The sequence below is a fragment of the Alexandromys fortis genome, unplaced genomic scaffold, assembly GCF_014885135.2.
Source record: "Alexandromys fortis isolate MF-2015 unplaced genomic scaffold, M_Fortis_MF-2015_v1.1 scaffold_84, whole genome shotgun sequence".
NCBI classification, from domain to species: Eukaryota; Metazoa; Chordata; class Mammalia; order Rodentia; family Cricetidae; genus Alexandromys; species Alexandromys fortis.
Window position 1 is genome coordinate 1,233,044 of NW_026068017.1, and position 21,128 is coordinate 1,254,171.

General features: G+C 52.1%; 1 protein-coding gene across 4 annotated transcripts in view; it reads left to right on the plus strand.

Annotated features, from left to right (window-relative positions):
• The window catches only part of Spns2 (SPNS lysolipid transporter 2, sphingosine-1-phosphate), a 38,145-nt gene extending 17,137 nt beyond the window's left edge, over positions 1-21,008 (plus strand). The window contains exons 3-13 of one of the 4 annotated variants that reach the window (XR_007595458.1): positions 9,212-9,348; positions 13,504-13,655; positions 13,858-13,924; positions 15,219-15,361; positions 15,630-15,782; positions 15,869-16,058; positions 16,188-16,253; positions 18,268-18,366; positions 18,449-18,612; positions 19,000-19,160; positions 19,607-19,708. Coding sequence is in view for 3 of the 4 variants with exons in the window: in XM_050162451.1 (XP_050018408.1) it covers positions 9,212-9,348; positions 13,504-13,655; positions 13,858-13,924; positions 15,219-15,361; positions 15,630-15,782; positions 15,869-16,058; positions 16,188-16,253; positions 18,268-18,366; positions 18,449-18,612; positions 18,969-19,160; positions 19,607-20,072 (1,829 nt within the window). In the remaining variant the exon portion in view is untranslated. Of the gene's footprint in view, positions 1-9,211; positions 9,349-13,503; positions 13,656-13,857; positions 13,925-15,218; positions 15,362-15,629; positions 15,783-15,868; positions 16,059-16,187; positions 16,254-18,267; positions 18,367-18,448; positions 18,613-18,968 lie in introns of all 4 variants that reach the window. The other 3 variants (XM_050162451.1, XM_050162453.1, XM_050162452.1) reach the window with 3 other exon arrangements.
• Positions 21,009-21,128: the final 120 nt, after the last annotated feature.

Below are 21,128 nucleotides of genomic sequence, written 5' to 3' on the forward strand. Positions count from 1 at the left end.
TACCCTGAGTGTGGTCAGTTTTACCTTGCCTCCCAGGGGTTTGGGGGCAGTTCCAGAGAATGTGGGAGGTCAGGTCCCATTTCCTTCCCCAGTACCTCCCAGGCTGGATTCTTGCTTCATGGACCCTAATGACCTGGCCAGAAATGGACAGGTCCCCCACAAATATGGTCTCCTTTGATTCTTTCAGAACTCTACAGGCTCCCTTTGCCAAGTTCACTTGCTGGTGAAAGAGGTGGGCCAAGGGAGGGGGGCCACTTGCTGAGAACTTGTGGCAGAGGGACCCTGCCTCTGCATGTTGCTGCCCTTTTAGCTTTTGCAGCTTGAGTGTCTGACATCACAGTGTCCCCACAGTGGGTGCCTCTGGGCCCAGATGAGAAGAATTCCCAGCCTTCTCAGAGTCTTGTGAGGCCTTGTAGCCTGCCTTGACCCTGCTGTTTATTGTGACACAGCTGGGATGGCTCCCTTCAGTGCCCTCACCCTGCTGGCCATTTTAGCTAAGACGCTGGGCAAGCTCAACCAGGATGTGACTCAGTGGGCACCAGAGCAAGGCACCTAATTGGCCTGTGCCCCAGGCACCTGTCTCTCCCCTAAGCCTGATAAGGTCAGAATTGGTGGAGGGCGCCAGTTAGGTGTTGCTGCTTGCCTGGATCAAAGAGCTGGGGCTGAGAACAGCGCCAGCTTATTTGTGGGCTCCAGGGGCTTTGGGGCTGGGAAGCATGTGAGGAGATAGAGGGTTTGGTTTGGGCCTGCCCTTTCTGTTACCCCCTGGGAAGGGGTCCCCTGTCAGCATCCTCTTGTACATTGCTGCTGGCTCAGCTTGGCCTCTGTGGCAGCCCAGAGTAGAACTCACATTGAGCCCCCATAGCTCTCACTGAAAGGGATAGCAGCTGCTCAACCTGTTGCTTGGAATGCCCTGGGCTGGGTGTTGTTCATGCTTAGACTCTTCTAGCAAGCAGATTCCCCTGTCAATGGGAGTAGAAAATGCCATTCAGTTGCTGCTCAAGTCCAGGGTTTAGCATGGGAGCCTGAATAGATGTCAGAGTGTGCGCCTAGCTGTAGCTGCTGGCAGATGGGAAAGGCTTCCCTGAAGAGGGAATATTTCCGTGGGGCTTTCTCATTGATTAGAAAGGACATCTGGTCAGTTTGTCAGTAGATGTCAGAGCCTCTACCTCCACCTCTACCTCCATCCCTACTTCCTCCCACACACGCCTTGCTTTCCCATCTAGAATAGCAGAGAAAGCCTGTTTAAATTACATAGCTGCACTTGAAAGCTAAAGCTAACAGGGAATTCCCAGGTGCCAGAAACAAAGAGCTGAAGTCAAAAGCTGGACTGGGAGATGGAGCTGAAGCCATGTGCTTCAGAGCACCAGGGACAGTCGTATGTGTTGAGCACTTGGCAGTGTTCGTAATGACATTTTCGCAAAAATTTCAAACATACACAGAAGCAGTGTAGCACAACATGCTTCCCCCATATGCTGGCTCCATAGCTTCCTCAGCGCATCGCGGGGCATCTTCCAGGCTGGAGGCTTGCGCTTCCAGGGTCACGAGGCTGACTCAGTTTTCCCTCAGAACTCAGGCGGCCTCCTGATCCCAAGCTTGTCTAGGCTGGCAGACAGCTCAGCTGGTAGTGTTCCCACTTCAGGCAGATGTTTCCTGCCTGCCTCCGACTTTCTGCAGAGAGCCTGGTGCCAGTCCTGGCGCCCTCGGGCCTGCGACTTACTCCTTTTTCCGTGGAAGCCATCTGTTGCCAGGGACCCCAGCAAAAGCAAATCCAAGTGACTCTTTAGGGAAGCCTTCATGATGGAGAGCCAGCATGGACACAGGTGACAGCTCTCCCTGAAGACAAATTCACATCCAAAACGAACAGTGCACACAGCAGGGCAGAGCACGTGATGAGCATGAGGCTGATGTAGTGGAAGGTGCTTGCCTCACAGGTGCAAGGCCTTAGGTGCCATCCTCAGCACCAGCGGAAAAAAATAGAGGCCACAGGCATCTCATCCTTGTGAGAGGCAAGCAGCCGGTCCTGGAAACAGCCCGAAGAACTACAGAAAATAGTCTGGTTTTTAAAAATAGCTGTAATTAGCTAGGCATGGTAGCTCACACCTGAAATCCCAAGCACTTAAGAGGCTGAGAAAAGGCTTACTATGAATTTGGCACTAACCTGGGCTACAGAACAAATTCCAGGATAGTCTGAGCTAGAGTGAGACCCTGTCTCAAAAAAGTAAAAGCCCTAGGAATGCTTAGTTTTTTAGAGTTCAGAGGAAGTCATGATATATATATATATTAGCACAGCACTTTAATTCCAGGCAGGCAGCACTCAGTAAGTTTGAGACTAGCCTGGTCTACAGAATGAGTTCTAGGACAGCCAGGCCTGTTTCACAGAGAAACTCTGTCTCAAGAAAACAAACAAATAAAAAAGAATAGTACACAATAAAAAAATAACAAAAGGATGTTTAAAATATATGAAACTTTTAAAAAGTTAAAAAAGGGGCTGGAGAGGTGGCTCAGTGGTTAAGAGCACTGACTGCTCTTCCAGAGGACCTGAGTTCAATTCCCAGAACCCACATGGCAGTTCACCACGGTCTGTAGCTCCAATTTCAAGGGATCCAACACACAGACAAACACACNTTTAAAAAGTTAAAAAAAGGGGCTGGAGAGGTGGCTCAGTGGTTAAGAGCACTGACTGCTCTTCCAGAGGACCTGAGTGCAATTCCCAGAACCCACATGGCAGTTCACCACGGTCTGTAGCTCCAATTTCAAGGGATCCAACACACAGACAAACACACCAATGCACTTAAAATAAATAAATTATTTAAAAAAGAAAGTTAAAAAAGTGTAAAATAAAGTGACAGATAAATTAATGAATAAACTAGACCTAGATGAAGAGAAAATAAACAAATTTAAAGATGGATCTGAGGGAATCCGTATCAATACAACATAGGGAAGAGACAATGGGTGTGATGGTTGTTTGTGATGTTACCTGGTCTTTGTGACCTGCTATTGGTCAGCCATAAGCTCAGTATGGGGAGAATGGAGGAAGAGGAGGCAGAAGAATCAGTAGGACATTCCTGAGAAGGGCTTGAAGGCTGGGCTAAGCTTTCTGGATTTGTCTTGGAGCAATGGGGAACCAGGGAAGGGCTTGCGAGCAGGGTGGTCACTGAAGTTGTATGCATCAGCATGTTCGCTCTGTCACCTAGTGCAGGAATGGAGGGCTTGAGTTTGTGGGGCCACAGGAAGTGGGGTAGGATTGGAGGAAGAGATGGCTCAGACTGAAACTAGACAGTCTCTTGCTCCTCTTCCATCTTGATCAGCCCAGCAACACACTCTGCTCTAGCAGACTTAGATTCCACAGGCAAAGCTGCAGAGTCCCATAGCCACCATCCCAGAGATGCTGTCCAAAGGAGGCCCAAGAAGCCACCTACCTGTGGCTGGAGAGGCTAGCCCATGTTCTCTGTCCAAAGTAGAGTGGAAAGAGAGCAGTGGTGGATTCTTCCTGTCTGAGGGCTGAATGTGGAGAGATCCCAGATGCCACCAGTGGAGCCATGTGTGTCCTGTGTCTACCCCACTGGCTAGGGTGGCCTGGGTTATGCCTGGATGGCAGAGGCTGCCCACATCTGTCTGAGTATCCTCCCTGCCCACAGGATATGGAGGGTTGTGTGTCTTCTTGAAATAGCAGTCAGCTGGAATTTGGACTGGGGAAACATAGCCCTGATTCAGCCAGGCCAGGCAGGGGCAGGAGATAGACGCCATGGCCACAGCGACTCCCCTAGCAACCACCTTGCTATCTCCTATTCTGATGCCACTTTTTCTGGTCAGGAAGGTCCCATGTATAGTGAGTGTGGCATCTCCTACCATGGATAGGGATACAGCTGTGGTTGCCTGTCAGCATGCAGATCCCATGTGAGGCTCCGACCTTTTGGATGTTAGCACACTGAGTGAGCCTAGGAGGTAACACGTTAGTCATTCAGCCGGCCATCTGTCTTATTTTATTTCTCTTTGTGATACGGGGGATCAAAACCAGGACCTAGCACTGGCTAGGTAAGTGCTGTGCCACTGAGCCATGTCCTAAGTACTTTTCATTTTGCTTTGAAACAAAGTCATGCTATGTATCTCAGGCTGGCCTGGAACCTGCTCTGTAGCACAAATTGGTTTCAAACATGCAGTCCTCCTGCTTCAATCTCTTGAGTGCTAAGGTTACACGCATCATCCATGATGCCTGGCACCCCTCTCCCCCCCATCCCCCTACCTCCAGGCTCCCTTCCATTTTTTCTGATGGCCTTGAGCCAGCTCCATGAAGGAGAGAGACTGAAGCTTGGTGCCTGAGTTCCATACTGAGCTAGACTCCTCCCATCAGCAGCAGTCCGGGTACCCTGCCCCCTCTGCCTGGCTCCTTGCCCTACAGCTCCATTGTCCGAGACCTGTGGGCTCAGCAAGCGTGAGCTGAGTGAGGTCTTCCCCACACCCTGGCCACAGGATGTCCTCCTGAATGCGGGAACTGCCGGGAAGGCCTCTCTGCCTACATTGAGGTTGGGGGTGGGGCAGCCAGTCTGGTCTGAAAGCTCTCCTCCCACAAAGACCATGGGACAGGGGTGGAAGGCACAGGAAGCTTCTAGCTGTTGCTGGTCTTTATTTTCAGCAGAGCAGCCTGCTGGCTTTGTAATGGCCTCTTAGTGCCCATTGTTCCCAAGGGACAGAGTTCAGTGTCCAGGCCTTTGCCTGGTCTCTTCCTCCCATCCCTATCCTGACAATGTGCAAAGCCTTCCTCTGACCAGTGATGCCCCCTGAGAGCTAGGAGGAGCCTGAGGGATGAGGTTGCAAAGATGACCCGACACATTCCTGACCCTGGATTCCTTTGCTCCTAAGGGGAAGGCACTGAGGTCCCTGCCGAGCTTGCTATGTCATTCAGGGTGTGTTCCCCTACCCTTCGGGGCCTCTGTGGCCCCAGCTGTAATGTGTGTACAGAAAAGTAGGGCTCAAGTTTTCTGATGGATGGAGGAGCTCGGGGAACTAGCAGGCTGGACTGGCATGGGAGCAGGTGCACTGCTGCCTACGGAAATCTACCCAGCCCTGGTGTTCCTGTCTACCGCATGAGCAAAACGTCAGGGGTGGGCGAACCAGAAGGTTACCCTGTTGAAGACAGTGTGATGTGGCCAAGGCCTGGGTGCCTGCTTCAGTTTCCTTCAGTCATCCAATGGGAGCTTTTTCCACAGAGGTGGGATGGGCCAGCCCAGTTGTGGTGTCTAGAGACCCATCTCCCTCCATGGCCTTCTCAGACTGCTATCTGACCCATCGCCTGCTGTCCCAGTACACCCTGAACATTCTCTGACCTCAGGGGCATTTGTGGGGACCATCTCCTTCCTAGTCCGGCAGTGAGTGATGTGATTTAGAGCAAGGACTTTCGAGTCGGCTAAACTGAGGTTTCATTCTGGCTCAGCCACACACTTGCCGTGTGACATCACTTCGTTCAGCCGGTCGTCTCCTCTGTAAGATGAAATTAATAGCAAGAATCTGACTGAGATAATAAATACATATGCCAAGAATGTGTCCAGGGCCTGGCCTATAATAAGTGATCCATCAATGACAACTGTAGACGTTATTGACAATAAGCATCATGCTTCATTGACCATCATACAATATGATTAGAAGACTTGAAATTTACATAATATAAAGTTTATATATGAATGTGTATATATATAAACACACACACAAATATATATATAAAAAGTGTTATCATCACGGTGAACTCCTAGGCATGTTTTATTGCCTGCTTTGACATCACCGAGATTTGGTACTCCTTATTGGCTCCCAGGCTTTAAATACATCGAGCTGTGCCATTCATGGGTGGACTTGCACTTTGGCCAGACAAGAGGCGTCTCCTACTCTGATTTTCTCTGCCCACTCCCCACCCAGCTCAGACAGGCATACAGCAGGCAGTTGTTCCTCTTCCCCTAAACACGCGTAAGCCCTTTGCGACTAAGCTTTTCCTTGTCCACATCCTGATCTGATCTGGGGCAGATCTTAGTAGGCGGGGTTGACAAGAAAGCATTCTTTCTATAGATGTAAGGAAATAATATTGGCCCTGGCTAATGTAAACAAGAGCCTTGTTGACCCAGGCAGGCGGGGCGTGAAGCACCTTCCCCCGCACTGCACTGCCTCATCCAATACTCGAGCCACCCAGAGCAGCAGCTATTTTTATCTTCATTTTACAGATGAGGAAGTTGGCGTGGGGAGCTGGCTCAGACTGGCTCATGAAAGCCGATTGTTAAATTTTTAGGAATTGTGTGAGCTGCTTGTTAGACACAGCCATTGTTCAGAGCTAAATTATATAAACTTACAACTGAGTGATTTGTGTTAAAAGAAGCAGATAAATGCTCAGAAGTCATCACTTCCTAATCACTTTCCTACATCACGGTATTAGCAGTGTGCTTGAGGTAAACTCCTTTTAACTGAATGGTGGGAACGCCTGTGGTTGAGAAGGCTCTGAGCTCAGAGCTTCACGTCTCTTGGGTGGCTTGGCTTCAGCTAGGTGGGAGTGTTTAGACGATGGAGATGCTCAGTCTCCAGGCATCACGGGTCCCCTCCTCTGCCCCTTTTTAGAGAACCTGTTTTTACACATTTTACACATTTACACATTTACCAGTGTAGCTGAGACACAGATGTGACCTGGCAAAGGGTTCTAGCTCAGAAGGTGCAGAGCTGGGCTTGAACCCTGGGCAGGGTGTCTATGAGGCCCATGGAGTGATTCTGCTCAAAGCCTAGGTTACAGATCTGAATTACTAGGTCCTGTGTCCTGTGTTTTCAAGTTCAGCAGAGAGAAGGGTCCTTCATGTCCTCTCCACAGCCCAATTTGCCTTGCTCATGGCCCTCCTCTCTTCACTACTCCTCCCTCCTTTCCTAAACTCTGCCTCCCCAGGGGCTGCTAAGCCAGGAACACGTGAGCCCAGTGGGCAAAGGCTGGTGTTGTCTGGCCATCTGCCTGCTGGCAGTGGGTCAGCCTTCCATGGGACAGAGGGGGCTGCCTTGCTATGTAGTTGGCCTCTACCCGCCCTACCTGAGCCCCTTTAACTCACCTGGAATGCCAAGCCCCTCCCATCACCAACAGAGGCCTTCTCTCCAAGTCCCACACGATTCTTTACTGTGCTCTGGTCCTAGCAGAAAAAAAACAGGTCATTAGTTCTTTGCTCTGCACCCTCCTGACTTTCCATGGAGGATCCCACTCCTGGCCTCTCAACCTTCTCTTCCACCCCTCCCTACTCTGTCCTTTAGCTGCAGACGCTTTGGCCTCTTTCCTGCTCCTTGGATATGCTAAGTGCACTCCTACCTGCTCCCTGCAGTATTTCTGTAAATGTTTTCTTGCCTCCTGCAGGTCTTTGCTGAGACGAAACTTCCCGAACTCTAATCTCCTGTCCCTGCCCTTTGATCCTCCCTGGTATTCCTCACCGTCTTACACAGCTTGTTAATCATCACTGCTATTGTGTTATCTATGTGTTTTTCTTCCTTAGAATGTAAGTCCTAAGCAGGCAGGAATCTCACGTTCATTCACCCATGAATCCCAGACACCGAACGTTAGTACGTTGTAGATGTCCTGTCTTAGTTACTATTCTGTTGCTGTGATAGAGAGACACCATGACCAAGGCATCTTAAAAAAGTGTGGTGTTTTGAATGAAGATGGCCCCACAGGATCATGGATTTGAGTGCTTGGTTAGGAAGAGTGGCCTTGGAGGAGGTGCGACATGGGGGTGGGCCTTAAGGTTTCAAAAGCCTATACCATCCCTGTTGGCTCCCTCTCTGCCTCCAACCTTTGGATGAGATGTAAACTCTCAGCTACTGCTCCAGCACCATGCCTGCCTGCCTGCTGCCACACTCCCCACCATGATGGTCATGGGCTTACCCTCTAAAGCTGTAAGGAAATACCCAGTTTCTTTTATAAATTGCCTTTGTCACAATGTCTGTTCACAGCAATTAGGACAGTCACCGAGACACATCCCTCCCCCCTATTTTTTGAATGAGTGAGTGCACGCATGCATGAGTGAATAAATGAATGGCAGGGTTTCCAGTGTTCTTGCTGGGAGTGAGGGGGGCTGAGTGACCTGGCTGATGGTAAGACCTGGAGTTCCAGGCTCAAGTTTGCCCTGATTTGCTGCATGACCGTAGGTACCAGATCCCTTACCTTCTCTGAATCTCTCTTTCTCTTAAGTACTTGTAAAGGATTTTTAAAAATTGTATGTGTATGAATGTTTCTCTGCATATGCAAGCACTGCACGAGTGCTTGGTGACTATAGAGATCAGAAGGGGCATCAGATCCCCTGGAACTGGAGTTGTAGACAGTTGTGAGCCACCGTGTGGGTGCTGGGAACTGAACCTGAGTCTTCTGCAAAAACAAGAATTGCTCTTGACCTCTGAGCCATCTCTCATCTCAAGAATAATACAGGAAGCAATGCAAACCAGGCATGGTGGTGCACACTTTTAATACCAGCAGTCGGGAGGCAGAGGCAGGAAGAACTCTGTGTGTTTGAGGCCAGCCTGGTCTTCATAGCATGCTCCTCCAATCCAGCCAGGGCTACATAGTAAGAGTTTGTCTCAAAACAGTGTGGGCTAGGATTGTAGCTCAGCTGGTAGAGAGCTTGCCTAGCGTACATAAGACCCTGGGTTTGATCCCCAGCAGCACATACACTAGGTCTGGTGGTGCACGCCTGAAATCCTAGAACTTGAGAAATAGAGGGTGGTAGAATCCAGAGTTCAAAGTCATCCTTGGCTATGTAGCAAAGTTCTGGCCAACTTGAGCTATGGGAAACCTTGTCTCAGAAAGCAAGCAAGTAAAACTAAATGCCAAAGCCTAAGGAACTCAGGCTCTGGGGCTAGGCAGACAAAGGCCCATTTCTACCTGGAGGGCCTTGGCAAGTCACTTTCCCTCTGACTCTTGACCTCATCTATGGGGTGGGAAGCTCTGGGAGGTGTGATGGTAAGCCTTGGGCTGGTACTCTGTGTGAACGAGTATTCCAAGACATGGAATAAGCTGGCGGTGATAGAAGACATGGAGCCCCATATCCTCTAACCCCGTGTGTTCTCCTGTCCGCTCTGGGTGCCAGGCATTGACGTTGTTCTCCCAGGGCTACTTCCGCTAGCTGGAGCCAGGTTCAGCTGTGTCTCATTGCACTTGACCTTTGCCAGGACCTGCACACCCTCCAGTTCTCCTCTCTTCTTTCCACAGTGTTCATCTGCAGCTTCATGGTGGCTGCCCCCATCTTCGGCTACCTGGGTGACCGATTCAATAGGAAGGTGATCCTCAGCTGTGGCATCTTCTTCTGGTCGGCCGTCACCTTCTCTAGCTCTTTCATTCCTCAGCAGGTGAGGTTCCCCCCATGGTTCTCCTGCTCACTAGCGCTGCTGCCATGTCCAGTGTACAGGTTCCTCAAGGAAGGCTGGTCTGCGCTCCTGTAGACTGAGCCTGCTCCTGAGCTTCACCCCCAAGGCAAAGCCATAGCAGGTATCTTTGCGTTAAATTATAAACCAGTCCTGCAGACAGGGCCTCCTCTGTACTGACCTGGACTACGAAGCTTGCAGCTCTGCGTGGCTACCTGACTCTCTGAGCAGACTATAGCCTGGCAGAATGTCAGGCACAGGGAATAAGTCTGCCCTAGATGTAAGGGCCTTGGCTTCCAGCCCTGACCCTCCCACTTCCCCCTGCCCCCAGTTTTCTTGCTGTGCAAACCTAGGCTAGTCTCTGACTTTCTCTGTTTCTGGTTCAGTTTGCTCTTTCATAACTAGCTAACTCCTTGAATCCAAGTCCCAGGAAGGCAAGCGTCAATTCAGCATCAAGGTATTTTAAGAAATACCCTTGATTTTCACAGTCCAGGGTTTGACTATCCCAACTTTGTTGCCCACTCAGCTTTGTGACCCAGAGAAATGCACTTTACCTCTCTGAGCCTCCGTTTCTTCATTGTTAAAATGGGAATAGTCCTATCCAGGCTGGTTCTCTGTGAGAAGCAACTGAGTTGATGAATGTCCAGCTGTGGAGCATGGCCAGTGTCCAGCAAGTCCTCTTTTCCGTTCATTCTCTCCAAGAAGGCCTGTGTTGTCTCATGAGGGCAGTGGACTTCTCATGGCTAGGAGCAGTTAGCCATGGGATATCATCTGTGGAGAGCGATGGAAGAAGAACCAACATCCTTAAGAGCTGTCTGTCTGTCCTTGCCCTTGAGAGAGGAGGGTGGAAAGGTGGCACAGGGGCTTCAGGACCATAGCCTTCAAGCTGTCCAAAGTGCTGAACACTGAAGAGGAACTGGCCCTTGTGGTCCATGGGTTCCAGGAAGGCTTCCCGGAGGAGGTGACACGTGGCTCTAGCAGAGATGGCTGAGAATCCAGGACTTAATGGTGAAGTTGGCACAGGCAGGAGTCAATACCCAAAGATGCAGAGATGGTGGATTGTGTTTTGAGAGAAAGAGAAGGGTGTCATGGCTGGAAAGGAGAGCAGAGAGCAGGTCAAGGAAGACCTTGAGTGCCAGGCCTAAGGCCCAGTCCTTCCTCCTGTGGCAGCGCTGAGCCTTGGAAGAGTCTGAAGGACAAGGAGGAGCTAGATGCTCCCTGGTGGACCAGATAGATCTGCAGGAGCTAACTTTGCTTGGAGAGGTGGGTCAGGTCCAAGGCAATTCCAGGCCCAGTGCAGGGTGGAGCCTGGTGGTCACCATGGAAACAAAGCTGGGAGCCTTCAGAGCCCTCTGTGCCTTGCCCTGCCCCTGGCTGGGCCCCTGGGGCTGCTGCTGGGACTGATCGATGAATGAGTCTGGGCCTTGATGCCTTCTGTGTGGGAGAGAAGAGAGGAGCAGAGGCAAAGAGAGAAACAGATCGCTTTCGCTTGTTTTGTAAACTCATTGTGATCACCATTCAAGCCCCACAGGGGCTTTTGGGGGACATTGGCAATGTGATTTTAAAGTTAATTTGGCAGAGAAAATGCTCTAAACAGCCAAAAAAAAAAAAATGTGAAAGATAACAGTGAATGGGATTTGCCCTATCAGTTGTCAAAACAATGGCCATTCCGACTAAAGCAGCCAAGGGACATGAAGCAAGGCCCCAGGGAGTGGGGAGCCAGTGCTGGCTGAGGGCACATCTCTCACCAGTAGCTCCGGGGAGGAAAAGGGTACGATGTCAACCATGGTGCAGAATAAACTACAAATGGGGAAGTGAAAACCAAAGCAGGATAGAAACCTAAACTAAACTATAAAGAACAAGAGAAAGATGATAATGCTAGGAAAATAAACAAAGGGTTGTTAGGGCGTTCCAGAACATGACCAATGGCCAATGAATGGAGGAAGAGATACCTCAGCCTCCAGAGGAATCAGAGAAACGCAAAGCAAAACAACAATGAGATACCATTTCACACCCATCAGATTGGCAACAATTAAAAAGGCTGACAATACCAAGTGTTAGTACAGCTGTGGGATCCTGAGCTGCCTTGCTGCTGGTGGGAGTGTATATTGGTGGAGCCTCTTTGGAGATCAGAATGGCGAGATCCTGTAAACCCCTGCTGTGTCCCAGCCTCTGTCTGGAGAGACACAGCCTAGAAAAACTCCAGCGTTTGAATAAACAGACACGAGGATCCTCCTGGGATTGGGGAGGCTGGAAAGATGGCTCAGTGGGTAAGAGTACTACCGCTCTTCCAGAGGACCCAGGTTTCAGCTCCCATCATAGGGTGACTCTCAACCACTTATGACTCCAGCTCCAGGGGATCTTTCTTCTTCTGGCCTCTGGCACTGTACACACACACACACACACACACACACACACACACACCCCTTCGTAAAAACACATACATGCACACAATGAAAATAAATATTTAAAAAACAAAGGAGAAAGAAGTTGGAAAGATGGCTTGGCGGGTAAGAGGGCTTGCTGTGCAAGCCTGAGGCCCTGAGTTTGATCTCCAGCAACCTGAGTAAAAGCCAAGTGTGGCAGTGTTCTCCTGACACTCTGGAGCTAGGAGTGGGGACAGCTGGCTCCAAGGAGCTCACTGTCTAGCTGAATTGGTGGGCTCCAGGTTCCGTGAGTGTCCCTATTTCTAAGAATAAGATGGAGAGCAATTTAACGCCTAGCTTCTCTGTGTACCGGCACACACTCATGCACGCACTTCTCATGTGCAAACACAAAGAGGAAGGCAGGCAGGAAGGCAGGAAACTACTCAAATGGCCACCACTGGGCCTGCACAGTTACTCAAGGGTGTATTCGTATTGAGTAGCCAGTGGAAGAATAAACTTGATCAATGTCTATCATCACGCATAGATGTCAAAAAATAATGAAGCACGTGGTAAAATAAAACAAGTGGAGGAGTCCCCTTTCTGTCTATTTGGTGTAGGCAGAGAGGAAAACACTAAGTGCTGTGTCTTGGCACTGATAGCATAGGACAGAGACAGCATCAACCTGGCGGCCAAGGGGAAGGGAGCAGGGGGGCAGGGTCACCTTAGCATGCTAGAGTGCTGAAGAGGATTGCTGTCTCTACCCAGATCATTTCAACATGAAATAGCAGAGGGTGTTTTTATACTTTGAGTCTGGAGTAGGCTTTCTGGAACAAGGCATTGAGGAAAAAAAAACCAAGATGTGACAGCATCGAATTAGACATCAGGAAGCGTGTGAATGGTGCAACTGGGTAAACAAAGAGGAGAGAAAGGCAGCTGAGAACACTGGTGACAGAGATGACAGGGGATCTAGACCTGTGGTGTAGAAAATGCTAATATAATCTATACAAAAAAGACACGAAAACCCAATGGAAAAATAGGGAAAGGCTGTGGACAGTTGACCCACAGGGAAAGCAATGCCAGGAACCAGGGAGAGTGAGACAAGGTCAAGGCAGAGGATCAGCATCCAGGGCCAGAGAAGTGGCAGGAGATGGCTGGAAAGAGACAATAGAGACAGCAGGGGAGAGCTGGACATGGCCAGCAGTGTGGTCACTGCTGAGGTGGTATGGGTGGGACAGGGAAACTCTGACCCTGGGCAGCTGGGGGTCAGTGGAAGGTTCACATCAAAGGGGTTGGACCACTGGCAGCTGGCACAGCCACACCCTTCCCCGCACTGTGGCCTTTGATGTGTGCAGCAGAGAGGGGCTCAGAGCCCACTAGGCAACTATGCCCATTCCCCTCACACACTGGGTCTTCAGTGTGGCCAGGTTTGGTCTAGCCTTCCTGCCTTGGGGAGGGCACAGAGCAAAGGCGACTTCTGGATCCTAAAGTGAACCCGGAGATGCCAAGGTGCCCTGAGCACATAGTGCCCAGTGCTTGTGCAGACACAGTCTTGTCTTCTCCCAACCTGGGAATGATTCGTACCAGTCAGATCCATAATTTAGAGGGGTATCCCAGGGCCCTGTGTGGCCTGTGGTTGTGGTCACTGCTGAGGCTAGTCCTGGGCTCCATCCTCTCCTGGGGCTCCTGAACCCGGCAAGGACTAGTATGTAACGGGATAGGGATGTGCAAGCCTGGGAATGGCTGGTCCTCAAGCATTCTCTGTCCTCCTCCACAGCACTTCTGGCTGCTGGTCCTGTCCCGAGGGTTAGTAGGTATCGGTGAAGCCAGCTACTCCACCATAGCACCCACCATCATCGGCGACTTGTTTACCAAGAACACCCGCACGCTTATGCTCTCGGTCTTATATTTTGCCATCCCCCTGGGCAGGTAAGTGTGGGGCGCCATGATTTGTGGGAAGAGCACCACGGTCCCATTGAACTCACCAACCCTACGTTAAGCAGACATGGAGGCAGGCAGCCGTAGAGGGCTCCTGGACCTGCTCTTCCACAGGCTGGCTGGGTGGGAGGCCAACACGAACACTCCACTCAGCCCAGCTGTTCGCTCTGACATGTGTCTGTCTTCTCTGCAGTGGCCTGGGCTACATCACAGGTTCCAGCGTGAAGCAGGCAGCTGGAGACTGGCATTGGGCCCTGAGGGTAAGACCTAGGTCCCCTCCTCTTTAGGCTCCAGCCTTTGCCCCCAGAGAGCGGCTCAGCCCAGAGGCCAGGCTTTAATCTCCAGGCCCACTCCCTCACTAGCCTGGACTCTGAGGTCTTGTCCCTCGAGATCATTTCAGGCTGAGGTATCAGGGGAGCTAGACAGTCCTGTCACCCACAGGGCCCCACTCCAGGGCTGAAACCCTACGCCCAGGCCCAGGGAGTGGAGAGGATGAGGATTCTCTCACCACATCAGGAAATTCCAGGTCCACAGCAGAGCTTCCTGCTTCCAGCCCTGGCTCTGTTCTAGGGCGAGGTTGGGACGGGACCTGTGTGGGGGCCTTTAGGGTCTGGAGCCACTTCCTGTTCTGTTGGAGGGTTGGGGCAATTCACCAAGGCCCTAGGACAGTGCAATCGGAGGAAACAGAGATTCCCCGTTTCTCAGAGGAACGGAAGCTCGAGACAAAGTGTTTTTTCCTCAAAAGCAGGAAGGAAGCAGCCACCGTGGAATTTCATGGTGGGGGTGGTGAGCCGTAGGGTAGAGGGCTTGCATGGAGCAGAGCTCCCAGGCCTGAGGGAAGCCAGCTTCTCTTTTCGCCTGGGCTGGTGTTTGGTTCTGTGTAGGGAGAGGCCTGGAGCCTTGTGTATTCTGTTCTTAACATGAGGCTGGACACAAGGAAGACCCAAAACCCATACAGAGGCCTGTAAAGAACAGGCCACGTGTCTGGCCAGTCCCCACCTAATGTCCTTGTTCGAGGGACACACCTTGGAATATTCCTAGCCCCAGGTGTTAGGCAATTTGGTATATGGATCTCTACCCCTACAAACAAACTCTTCTACTCTAAGAAATCGTTCCCTATGCTTTTCATCTACCTGTCTTTCTTTTCTTACCCATCTACCCATTCACCTACTTGTCCATCCACCCATGCATGCGTGCATCTATCTGTTTGTTTTTCCATTTAGTCTTCATCTGTTGAGCCATCTCTCTCTCACTTCCCCCTTCACCCCTCCTCTTTCTTCTTCATCTCCCACTTCTTCCCCTTCCCTGAAGCCTGTTGGTCTTCCTTGAACCTGTTTTCCTGCCCTGCCTTTGGTCTGGTTTGTCCACTTTGAGCCCCCTAGCCCCTTCCCTGGCCTCATCCTCAGCGGCTTTGCTCAGCCTTGCTTTCATTCAGCTGGGCAAATATTAGCCTAGGAACAGGACTTGGAGCCCAGATAAGAGCAGTTGCCCAGACCCTCCTGGTCAGCACAGAGTCTATTTGACACTCAAGCTCCACATTTCCTGTCCTACCAGGTATCCCCTGTCCTGGGCATGATCACAGGAACACTCATCCTCATCCTGGTCCCAGCCACTAAGAGAGGCCATGCTGATCAACTTGGGGGGCAGCTGAAAGCACGGACCTCGTGGCTCCGAGACATGAAGGCTCTGATCCGAAAGTGAGTGCTACTGTGTGGAGCATGGTAGGAGGGGGCCGGGGTGAGAGCCCCAAGCGGTCCCCACACTCATCTGCCATCTCCACTGCCTGTAATGCTGAATGACATTTTGGACTAAGAGTTTATCGTTCCTGCATCCCTACTCCTCACCTGGGCCTGGAAAGAGCATTTCTATCTGGGGGAGACTGTGGGGGGATAGGCTGACTCCCCGGCCCCTTTGTGAAGGCTGCCTGCTGCGCCAACTCAGTGTCCCTCCCTGGATTCTTCCCAGCCGCAGTTACGTCTTTTCCTCCCTGGCCACATCTGCCGTGTCCTTCGCCACAGGAGCCCTAGGCATGTGGATTCCTCTGTATCTGCACCGTGCTCAAGTTGTACAGAAGACAGCAGAGACGTGCAACAGCCCACCCTGCGGAGCCAAAGACAGGTAAAGCTTGGATGCAAGGGACTGGGTGCCTCTGCCCCAACCATGGTCTTGTTCAAATCACACTCTACTGTCCTTTGTCCCCACAGCCTCATCTTTGGGGCCATTACCTGCTTTACTGGCTTTCTGGGCGTGGTCACAGGTGCGGGAGCCACTCGCTGGTGCCGCCTGCGGACTCAGCGTGCTGACCCACTGGTGTGTGCTGTGGGCATGCTGGGATCTGCCATCTTCATCTGCCTCATCTTTGTGGCTGCCAAGACCAGCATTGTGGGCGCTTATGTGAGTCCTTGTAAGAATGGGGAGATGGGCTAGAGTTACAGTCTGACTTCCAGGACCCTCTGTCCCCATAGGGAGGGTCCTGTGTCCCTGCCTCGTGCCCCTCATGGTTGCTTTCCTCTCTATGAATAGATCTGCATCTTTGTTGGGGAGACACTGCTGTTTTCTAACTGGGCCATCACCGCAGACATCCTCATGGTAAGCCAGGAAGTCCACAGTCACCTTCTGCTGACTGACCCGGGCTTCTGCATTTCATTGGGGTAGTTTGGGCGGGTGAGTGAAGTGTTAACATCACTTGTCAGTGGGAGAGGTGAACCCAGAGGCAGGGAGTGGCTCAGAGATACATGGGGGTCAGATCTGGGAAGAGCCTGGAAATGGGGTTGAGCAGGTAGATGCTGGGGTACAGGGGCAGGATTGTCTCCAGTTGCCAGTTTGTGGCTAGGAGAGCAGGCAGATAGATGTTGGGGTGCAGGGGCAGGGTTGTCTCCAGTTTCAGGTTTGTGGCTAGGAGGCTGGTGGTGCCAGGCTGGCACTGAGGTGGTGCTGCCTGCCAGCACTCCTCCCTCTGGAGTTGAGCGTCCTCACATTCTGCTTTGCCAGCTCAGGCTGGGTCCCAGGCTGGATCCCAGGCGTGCCGGCCGAGTGCCTGCGGCTGGCTGGACAAACAGAGGCTGTCTTTACGGGACCAACAATGGCCTCCAGACCAGCAGGCCAGGGACAAAGGGCTGTCTGAGCAGTCTGCTTGGGCTTGTGTTCCTGGGTGGGGACAGAACAGGGGAGGGGCTGTGGGCCTAGTGACTTATAGCTCTGAGTGAAGTGAAGATGGCAGGACTATGAATCCTGCCCTTGGTCCTCAGGGGACCTCCTGATCAGGCTCAGGAGACTGCAGAGGACTGGGAATGGGGGGATAGGAGCTTAGGGACTGGTGCTTAGACTGGCAGGCCAGAGTCTGGTGCCCTCTGAAGTCCCTCCCATTCAGGAAGCCTGCCTTGCTCCACCCTATGTTTCCTCAAATACCTGTGTCCCCCAGCAGTGTCTGTTCTCTGCCCATTCATGCATTATACAGAAGTGTGGGGAGGCCTCAGCTAAGGGCCTCAACAAGGGGCTGGGCAAGAACAGGGGCAGGAGTCGGTCACTACGTAACTGTGGCAAGACTGAATCAAGAGTCTCCGGTGCTAGGCAGCATGCCCTCCCCTGGCAACCCCCACCCCCAGCAGCCCCTGAGAGCTGTCTGGGTCCCAGGGAAATCATGTCCCAGTTTTATTAAGTGTCCCAGCTAAGTGACTAATTAGTGCTGGAAATGGGGCCATGCAATATCCTTGGATCCAGATCCTTCCCTGTCTCCTCGCCAGCAGTGAGGATGCTGCTCCTCTGTCCAGAATGACAGGAGTCGTGGACAGTGTGAGTAGCTGGAGCTCAGGGTAGGGCCATCTGGTTCTGGTTGTTCTAGTCTTGCCCACGTGTCTTCAAGTGAGGTCAGAGCCTCGTCTGTCTGGTTCAGGATGACCTGGGACCCAGTAGCTCTTAGACTTTGGTGTCAGGATCCTTGAGTTCAAGTAGAGGCTCTTTGGGGTAGGATTCTAGTTCATATCCTCACCACTTGAGCCAGCCTCAGCCTTGCTAAATAAGTCTTCATGGAGGGGAACCCAGCCAGGTGTTTAGCTTATAGAAGGGGAGGGCAGGAAGCCTAGAAGTCAGAATCCTATGTCTAGAAGTTGCACAATTCCACATGTGATCCCTCAGAAATGAGGGTTCTCTCCAGGAGCATAGCAAGCTGAGGTCATCCTGGGTGAAACAGTAAGGCCGTATCTTTAAAAAAGGAGGAAAGAAAAGAAGTGCCTCTGGGTCTGTTAGCTCAGGTCCTCCATGCTCCAAGAACTCTGGCCTTGGAAGACCTGTGCCAACTGATACTGAAGTTGTGTTCCATGTCTGAATGTAGTGGAGACGGAAGTACAGATTCCCATCACCAAGGCTGAGGTCTGGGACCTGTCAGAGCCACTGGGGTGATGGAGTCTGAAGCTGTGTGTGGGAGCTTCAAGGCTCCAGATAGGAGGGGCAGATGCAGAAGAGAAGAGGCCATGCCTACATGGGTGGGAGGTTCTACCAGGACAGAAAGCTGAGGCTGTGGGGGTTTCAGAAATATCATATCCATAGGGATGAGCCTAGGTCACACCTTGGCCCTTCTGGCATTGACCTGTCTTTTCTCCTGCAGTACGTGGTCATCCCTACCCGACGAGCCACTGCTGTGGCCTTGCAGAGCTTCACCTCCCATCTGCTGGGGGATGCTGGAAGCCCCTACCTCATTGGCTTTGTGAGTAGCTGAGGGTGGGGTCTGCCTTGGGTGGGGCACAGAAGATAGGCCAGTCCTGATACCTGTACCCCACTCCCCACAGATCTCGGACCTTATCCGCCAGAGCACCAAGGACTCCCCGCTCTGGGAGTTTCTGAGCCTGGGCTATGCCCTCATGCTGTGCCCTTTTGTTGTGGTCCTAGGTGGCATGTTCTTCCTTGCCACTGCTCTCTTCTTCCTCAGCGACCGTGCCAAGGCTGAACAGCAGTGAGTAGGGTGAGGGTGGGCGTGCTGGGAAGCAGGGACTGTGACAGCTCTTTGAGACAAGGGTGGAGGAGACAGTGGGCTACTTTGTACCCTTATGGCTGGGTGACCTGCTGGAGGCCAGGACCAGCTCTATATTTGGCTGAGTCTTCTCACGCCCCCAGCAGCATCTTGTGAGCCCTACCCACTGTAGCCCAGGTTGGCAGATGCCAGGCCTTTCTTCGGTAGTTCTAGGAATGACCCCCCTCCCCGGAGTGAATAGGGTTTTAGAGCTGGGAACCCCATTTCCTTCTCCTCTTATTTTCTGACTTCTTTCTCCTCTTTTCTCTATTCCTTTCTTTCTCCTCTCCCTACCCCTGGGCTTTCCCACCTCCCCCTGGGGCTGACGAGGTCCCTGCCCAGCGCCTCCGGTCTACCGGCCCCAGTGATGCGATGTGCCAGAGCCGTGCCTGGGCCCAGTCCCCGCTGATGCGCCACCCTGACCCCCGCCCGTCTCTCCCTCAGGGTGAACCAGCTGGTGATGCCGCCTGCATCCGTGAAAGTCTGAGGTGGTGAGTGCAGGCCAGGAAGGCCTGTGGGAGGACTGGCCACAAAGGAACAGGGAACAAAACACCTTCTGAACCCTCTCCTTCCTGAGCAGATTCCCCACTGCCCTGGGTCTGCCCTCTTCCTTCTGAGATGTTGACATGGAATCTGTAGATGTGTGGGAGCTGGCTTCTTCCAGTAAATCAGTGCCCTCCCTTCCCTAGGAGGGCTGAGAGCATAGGTCAGGCCTGGAACTTGCCAGAAACTCCTGCTGTCCTCCTAAATCCTCCTAGATGTATCAGGGTACAGCTCCCACCCTGACCTTCCCAGTGGCCTAGCCCTTGGAAGCTAAAGCTTCCTGTCAATGTAAAACAGGGGTCATAGCCTCCAGTACCACAACGGTGGTGAAAGCTAAGGAAGCCAGCTTTGGAACAATTCCCAAAGCTCCACCTGACCCAACCCCTTCCCACAGGTGCAGCTGGGACAGCAATGATCTGCAGTTTAGATTGGGAGAGGTCCTCCAGCGTCCTGGACCTGCAGGACTGTCCCAAAGCTACCCGTGTGACTCACAGCTGGGTACTCACCCTCTTTGGCCCAGGACTGAGTGGCCCTATCTCGAAGAAGCAGCTGCATCCTCAGTTAACATGGAGGGATGTGTGTTCTGGAACCACTCAGTTGAACACAATTCAAGACCTGGTTGGGGGCTGAAGGTCCAAGAGAGAAACCAGCCTGCACTGGGTATTTGGGGAAAGCCTGGCCCGCCCTTAGCTCATATGATCTTGAGGGAGCCCCTATCCTCCCTAGACAGTGGGGCCAAGGAGCTGGAGCTTCCTTCATTGTGTGCCTTGCAAGGCACCCTCCATGGCTTTGAAGAAACAAGTCCTAGACTGTACAAAGAAGACATGGCCCAAGTCTCAGGCCCTCAGTTCAGGTTCTGAGGTCCCCCACAAAGGCTCTGGTGTATGAGGACTATTTCCCCATCCTTAGGCTCTGACCTGGGGGCCATCAAATTCAGCCTGATACATGGAGCTGGGTGCTCCCTGGCTGGGACAGTCACCCTGAAGAATAGATAACTGCCTCTGCGGTCCTCAGCTGGTTCTTTGCCCAGTTTTTCCCAGGTGGGACCACCCCTTATTAGAGGAAGCTGCAGCACTAGGGGTGAAGGCCTACTCCCTCCCCCCACAACTCCTGCTGTACCCCAGAAGCCACCCCCCCCCCCTTACAGGATGATCAGATTTGGCTGCAGAAAGCTGTACCTAGCAGCTGTCCACATTGCTTCTTGGCCTAGGGTATGAACTGCTGGAGATTTCCCACCAGTGCCTGTAGGAATCACACCCCAACTGCCTGGGGGGGGGGGGCAGGCCTTCACCTCAGCCTTTCATCACCAACACAGACAACCCTTAACTCCCCTGCAGTCACCTTAGTCACCTTTGGACACTTATCCCCAGCTTCACTCCTTGCATGCCAAGATGGCTCTGGTCCTGGGGTACCATTGTAACCTACAGGAAATGTCCAGAACCAGCTTGGACAACAGTTCTTGTGGCCATCCCCCACTTGCTGGCTGTGGCTTCAATGGTGTTAGTGGTACCCACCCCACCCAAGCTCTGGGGCACCCTGGGGGTTTGGATGTGGGTGGGCAGAGGGTGCTATCCCTTATGACCAGCCTGGCTCCCACCCTAACCCCAGCAGGGGCCCCAGCAATGTTTTCTTGTTGTACAAGAACCAGGTCCAAGTGTTGCCTCCTCTTCCTTCCGGAAGCTGAACCGCTCCTTTATTTTTTAGAGCTGCTGATTGTGAATCTCAGAGTCTTAAGAGAGAAGCCAAATATATATATATTCCTCTTGTAAATGAAGAAATAAACCTATTTAAATGTTTTGGTGGCTCTCCATTGAAACAGCCTGGGGAGGGACAGAACTGAGTAAGCCTGAAGCCAGGCCTGCAGTAGTTGGACCTTGCCCCTGGAAGGTTGGTAATCCACCCACTGCCCAAAGCCA